This window comes from Triticum urartu, chromosome 1A (genome assembly GCF_056163025.1).
Source record: "Triticum urartu cultivar PI428250 chromosome 1A, HENAU_Tu73, whole genome shotgun sequence".
NCBI classification, from domain to species: domain Eukaryota; kingdom Viridiplantae; phylum Streptophyta; class Magnoliopsida; order Poales; family Poaceae; genus Triticum; species Triticum urartu.
The window spans coordinates 131733638-131740957 of NC_141873.1; the positions used below are offsets into that span (position 1 = coordinate 131733638).

General features: G+C 47.5%; 1 protein-coding gene across 1 annotated transcript; it reads left to right on the top strand.

Moving 5' to 3' along the window:
- Positions 1 to 6431: 6431 nt before the first annotated feature.
- On the top strand, positions 6432 to 7050 carry LOC147990354 (E3 ubiquitin-protein ligase SINA-like 4). Its single transcript, XM_087538179.1, has 2 exons — positions 6432 to 6500; positions 6583 to 7050. The coding sequence occupies exons 1-2, from the start codon at positions 6432 to 6434 to the stop codon at positions 7048 to 7050; spliced, it is 537 nt and encodes a 178-aa protein (XP_087394305.1).
- Positions 7051 to 7320: the final 270 nt, after the last annotated feature.

The window sequence follows — 7320 nt, forward strand, 5'->3', positions numbered from 1 at the left end:
GTATGATCAAAGCATATAGTTTTATACAGACTTGCGGTGAAGCCTGTATTTACAAGAAAGTGAGTGGGAGCACTACAGCATTTCTGATAAGTATATGTGAATGACATATTGTTGATCGGAAATAATGTAGAATTATTCTGCAAAGCATAAAGGAGTGTTTTTAAAGAAGTTCTTCAAAGAAAGACCTCGGTGAAGATGCTTACATATTAAGCATCAAAATCTATAGAGATAGATCAAGACGCTTGATAAGTTTTTTCAATGAGTACATACCTTGACAATATTTTGAAGTAGTTCAAAAATGGAACAGTCAAAGAAAGAGTTCTTGGCTGTGTTACAAGGTATGAAATTGAGTAAGACTCAAAGCCCGACCACGGCAGAAGATAGAAAGAGAATGAAAGTCATTCCCTATGCCTCTGCCATAGGTTCTATAAAGTATGCCATGATGTGTACCAGATCTATTGTATACCCTACACTGTGTTAAGCAAGGGAGTACAATAGTGATCTAAGAGTAGATCACTAGACATTGGTCAAAATTATCCTTAGTGGAATAAGGAAATATTTCTCGATTATGGAGGTGACAAAAGGTTAGTCGTAAAAAGTTACGTCGATGCAAGTTTTGACACAGATCTGGATGACTCTAAGTCTCGATCTAGATACATATTGAAAGTGGGAGCAATTAGCTAGAGTAGCTCCGTGCAGAGCATTGTAGACATAGAATTCGCAAAAAACTTATGGATCTGTATGTGACAGGCCCGTTGACTAAAATTATCTCATAAGAAAAACATGATCACACCTTAGTACTCTTTGGGTGTTAATCACATAAATGATGTGAACTAGATTATTGACTCTAGTAAACCCTTTGGGTATAGGTCACATGACGATGTGAACTATGGGTGTTAATCACATGGTGATGTGAACTCTTAGTGTTGAATCACATGGCGATGTGAATTAGATTATTGACTCTAGTGCAACTGGGAGACTGAAGGAAATATGCCCTAGAGGCAATAATAAAGTTATTATTTATTTCCTTATATCATGATAAATGTTTATTATTCATGCTAGAATTGTATTAACCGGAAACATAATACATGTGTGAATACATAGACAAACAGAGTGTCACTAGTATGCCTCTACTTGACTAGCTCGTTAATCGAAGATGGTTATGTTTCCTAACCATAAACAAAAGAGTTGTTATTTGATTAACGGGATCACATCATTAGGAGAATGATGTGATTGACATGACCCATTCCATTAGCTTAGCACCCGATCGTTTAGTATGTTGCTATTGCTTTCTTCATGACTTATACATGTTCCTATGACTATGAGATTATGCAATTCCCGTTTGCCGGAGGAACACTTTGTGTGCTACCAAACGTCACAACGTAACTGGGTGATTATAAAGGAGCTCTACAGGTGTCTCCAAAGGTACATGTTGGGTTGGCGTATTTCGAGATTAGGATTTGTCACTCCGATTGTCGGAGAGGTATCTCTGGGCCCTCTCGGTAATGCACATCACATAAGCCTTGCAAGCATTGCAACTAATGAGTTAGTTGTGAGATGATGTATTAGGGAACGAGTAAAGAGACTTGCCGGTAACGATATTGAACTAGGTATTAAGATACCGACGATCGAATCTCGGGCAAGTAATATACCGATGACAAAGGGAACAACGTATGTTGTTATGCGGTCTGACCGATAAAGATCTTCGTAGAATATGTGGGAGCCAATATGAGCATCCAGGTTCCGCTATTGGTTATTGACTCGAGACGTGTCTCGGTCATGTCTACATTGTTCTCGAACCCGTAGGGTCCGCACGCTTAAGGTTTCAATGACAGTTATATTATGAGTTTATGAGTTTTGATGTACCGAAGGAGTTCGGAGTCTCGGATGAGATCGGGGACATGACGAGGAGTCTCGAAATGGTCGAGACTTAAATATCGATATATTGGACGACTATATTCGGACATCGGAAAGGTTCCGAGTGATTCGGGTATTTTTCGGAGTACCGGAGAGTTACGGGAATACGTATTGGGCCTTATTGGGCCATACGGGAAAGAAGAAAAAGGGCCTCAAGGGTGGCCGCACCCCTCCCCTTGGTCTGGTCCGAATTGGACTAGGGAAGGGGGGCGCCCCCTTCCTTCCTTCTCCTTTTCCCTTCCTCTTTTCCTATTCCATATGGGAGGTGGAATCCTACTAGGACTAGGGAGTCCTAGTAGGACTCCACACTTGGCGCGCCCCCTCCTAGGGCCGGCCTCCTCCTCCCTTGCTCCTTTATATACGGGGGCAGGGGGCACCTCTAGACAGAAGTTGATCCACGTGATCATATTCTTAGCCGTATGCGGTGCCCCCTTCCACCATAATCCTCGATAATATTGTAGCGGTGCTTAGGCGAAGCCCTGCGACGGTAGAACATCAAGATTGTCACCACGCCGTCGTGCTGACGGAACTCTTCCCCGACACTTTGCCGGATCGGAGTCCGGGGATCGTCATCGAGCTGAACGTGTGCTAAAACTCGGAGGTGCCGTAGTTTCGGTGCTTGATCGGTCGGGCCATGAAGACGTACGACTACATCAACCGCGTTGTGCTAACGCTTCCGCTGTCGGTCTACAAGGGTACGTAGATCACACTCTCCCCTCTCGTTGCTATGCATCACCATGATCTTGCGTGTGCGTAGCAATTTTTTTGAAATTACTACGTTCCCCAACAGCAACGGTGCCGTCTTTAAAGCGGGATGAGGCATCCTTCCGGATGGCGACGGCACAGCGGAACTCTCAATGAAAGCACCAATGTCGGTGTCAAAACCGGTGGATCTCGGGTAGGGGGTCCCGAACTGTGCGTCTAGGCTGGATGGTAACAGGAGGCAGGGGACACAATGTTTTACCCAGGTTCGGGCCCTCTTGATGGAGGTAAAACCCTACGTCCTGCTTGATTAATATTGATGATATGGGTAGTACAAGAGTAGATCTACCATGAGATCAGAGAGGCTAAACCCTAGAAGCTAGCCTATGGTATGATTGTATGTTGTGGTTGTTGTCCTACAGACTAAAACCCTCCGGTTTATATAGACACCAGGAGGGGCTAGGGTTACATAAGGTCGGTTACAAAGGAGGAGATATGCATATCCGTATCGCCTAGCTTGCCTTCCACGCCAAGTAGAGTCCCATCCGGACACGAGATGAAGTCTTCAATCTTGTATCTTCATAGTCCAACAGTCCGGCCAAAGAATATAATCTGGCTGTCCGGAGACCCCCTAATCCAGGACTCCCTTAGGGAGAGAGGGAGGGGCTGCCTAGGGCAGGCCTCGCCCCCCAAGGCCTAGTCCGAATTGGACAAGGGGGAGGGGTGGCGCTCCCTCCTTCCTTATCTTCTCTCTTCCCTTTCCTACTCTCCTACTCCTACTACATGGAAAGGGGGGAATCCTACTCCCGGTGGGAGTAGCACTCCCCAGGGCGCGCCATAGTAGAGGGCCGGCCCTCCCCCTCCTCCACTCATTTATATACAGGGAGGGGGCACCCCATAGACCCACAAGTTGATCATTGATCTTTTAGCCATGTGCGGTGCCCCCTCCACCATAATCCACCTCGGTCATATCGTAGCGGTGCTTAGGCGAAGCCCTGTTCTGGTAGCATCATCATCACCGTCATCACGCCGCCGTACTGACGAAGCTCTCCCTCGACACTCTGCCGGATCGTGAGTTCGTGGGATGTCACCGAGCCGAATGTGTGCAGATCGCGGAGGTGCCATACCTTCGGTACTAGGATCGGTCGATCATGAAGACGTACGACTACATCAACCGCGTTGTCATAACGCTTCCTCTTACGGTCTACGAGGGTACGTAGACAACACTCTCCCCTCACGTTGCTATGCATCACCATGATCTTGCGTGTGCGTAGGATTTTTTTTTGAAATTATTGCATTCCCCAACAGAGAAGCCGACGTCAGCGAGGGCTACAACGCCGGTGGTCGCCAACATCGTCTGGAAACGCTACATGGTGCGGGGCCACAGGCCAGCGCCTTGGATGATTTGGCACAGCCGACTGCCGCTCGCGTCCATCGCCTCCATAGGTGCTTGTGGCTTCTGGTCACTTGGTCTTGGATTGGAGTGAGCAGTGTGGCGCAGAGACTAGGAGTAGATGGATTGGAGTGGTGGGGCGCATTTATATGAGAATCCAAACTCAGTTGCATTCACATCGTGCTGGCTCTATTCTTCTTCTCCAATTAATTCCCTCTGCATGTAACTGAGGATGCATCATTGATCGTTCAACGTCTCGGGAACCGCTACCCTCTCCCTCCTTGGCAATGGCATTCAAGCACCTATGGAGGCGACTGCCGCCCACGTCTATCGCGTGTCAGGAGACATTCCTGTTGACAACGAGGTGCCTATGGTGACTTCGTAAATTTCAAGATGATAGTACTAGTATACTCAATATTGTGCACCGCGACCAAGGCGGAGAGGAAAACGAGAGAACTACGCATTTATTTACGTTGTAGATTCACTCATTTTGCTCCATATGTACTCCGTCTTGGTGTAGTCTATTCACTTGTTGAAATCTCTAGAAAGCTTCTGGTTTACAGGGATATACTAGCAAGTACTACAATAGTGGGCTCACATAACAATTTTTTCTCATGCAAGAGCCTGGCTATATGCGTGCTCCAAGCCCTTCTCGACCCACTTTTGGGTGTTTGGTAGGGTGTATGAAGGGTGCATGAGTCCACACTAGCTTAACACAAATACACTAGGAGCATGCATGAGAAGAGCGTGCATGAAGAGGGGTGCTGGGATGAGCATGCACGAAGAGGGAACAACTATGCTGAGATGAGAATGCAACCAAACACACTGTGGCGAGCGCTCGCAACTGCCACGTTCGAGTTGCTCTTGGCTCTTCGCCTCTTCGAGAAGACGAACAATGATGTTAGTACTACTTCTACAGTATCGAATCCACTGCTGCATGTCCGTCCAGCGCGCGCGGGAGGGATAGCTTGTTGTAGTACTCTATAAGGCTAGTTGTAATGGGAGTACTATCATAGGTAGTACTCCCTCTGTTCCTAAATATTTTTCTTTCTAGAGATTTCAACAAGTGACTACATACGGAGAAAAATGAATGAATCTACACTCTTAAATATGTATATATACATCCATATGTGGCAGTCCATTTGAAATATCTAAAAAGACAAATATTTAGGAACGGAGGGAGTATCATGCATGCCAACTAGGCAAATTTGATGAGGTGGCATAGAAGTAAATGAAGAAAGAGAGGGTTGAGTATCATATCATGATACCGTATCATATTAAATGTTGTGCTACTATGTGTCATGCATGCTAATAAATGAAGTCATCGATGCTACTAACATATGATACTATGCACTATGGGTGTGTAGTATCATATGCATGATACTAGTATTCCATTACGATCAGCCTAAGCAAAAGCATGCCCTCGTCTGCGAGCCACCGCGCGCATGGGCGAGGGAGAATGCGTGTGGTAGTAAAATCAAGCTTCTCCTCAGTGTACGAGTTGACGCGACACATCATAGCACTGGCCCCACATGGTTGCCTCTAAATTTGGCTTAAAGACCCACAATGTACAATACTCCATTTGCTGCAACCTCTAACATTTACCCCACCACAAATTAAAATATATATTCCTATCTTGACCAGATGAGCGTGCAAACTACAATCACCAGGATGACAGGTAGGGCTAGAAGATTATTTTAATAAATAAGAAAAGCATGGAGCCAACCCCAATGATTTTAAGCTTATAGGCACGGTACACGGTATCCTAGACTACTCTACAGATGAAACCTCCACACGAGCATCCGGGCTGCGCTTGGCTCTTCGCCTCTTCGGGAAGTCGAACAATGATGGAGTACTACTGTAGTGGAGGAGTACTACAGTATGCTTCTGGCCATCTGACAATGATTGAACTTCTATATGTCCACCGGGCGCAGGAGGGAGAGCGTGTAGCGAACGAAAGCTTCTCCTAGTCTTGCGAGCCACCACACTCATGGGCGAGGGAGGGACGCAACTTCATTGACTTACTGCTCCTGCCTTTGTGTGTATGACAGGTGGGCCCAACAGGTGGGTGGCCCACCTGTCATGCAGCCAAAGGCAGGTCCGGTTAAGGCACCGGAGCTCAGTCCGCGAGGGAGAGGTTGTTGTAGTAATCAAACTTCTCGGTCTTGTACGAGTTGACGCGACAAATCAAAGCACTGCACTTGATATATTTCAATAATTTGCGTTTACCGATGCATTAATTACAATGCATGCATGCATGCCATGACTCTCCTTTTGATACTTGCATGTGTTGATTTAATGCACCTTGAAGTAGTATGAGTATGTGACGGTAAAGCTTTGTAATGCCTCAGCCCTAATAAAGCGAGAGATGGTTGTGCACGAGGAGGGCGAGATCATGTAGATGGAACAGGACCCAACGATGGAGCTCTCTATGGTCTCGATGGAACTCACCTTGCGCCACTGCCCCTTGAAGCCTCTAGTGTATGAGGTTCGAATACACCTCGTCCGTTCGGCTGATCAAGAAAGGTGCATGTTTCTTGATTGATGTGCTATTCGATTAATTTGTGCAGTGCAAGGGAGGGCACCTGGCCTACGCGGATTGTCGCGTCGAGCGCCTCAGGAACCAGCGGCAGTGCCAGAAGTGCAAGAGCAATGGTGGCTTCGACGTGCAGAACACGGCAGTGGACACCGTCCTCTCCTTGGGGAGGGTGGAGTGCCCGCACGAAGGCTGTGGGCTCTACGTCACTTACCAAAAGCTCCCCGATCACCAAAGCGTGTGTCCACTCACGCCCGGCAAATGCCCCATGCCCGTCTACGGCTATGAAGGCTCGTCGCCGGTGCTCTCCCACCACATCAGCACCGTGCATCCCATGCCCTTGCACAGGATCCAGTACAGCAAGGTGCTCCAGCTTCAAGTGCCACTATCGGAGCCACGGCTCTTGCTGTTCGCAGAGGAGGACAACCGCGCGTTTTTCTTGGTCGACGGCATGCTCCACATCAGCGCGCCTATCGCCATGTCGGTCGTCTGCATCAGATAGGGGTCGTCTCCACTACCGCACTATGTGGCCAAGCTGTGGGTGAATCCCAAAGGCAGGACCGACACCGTCAAGGTGGAAATATAGGTGACAAGCAGCAAGGATCCCGCCGACGTCATCGTGCAAGAGCTGACCATCTTCACAGTTCCGCCCAAGCTACAAGCCGGGGCTAAGCTGGTGTCCCTCCACATTCAGATTGACAAGCTCACGTCCTAAATGATTCTACAATGCCTTCTGTTTATCTTAGTAATATGCTAATATAGGGGTTAGCTC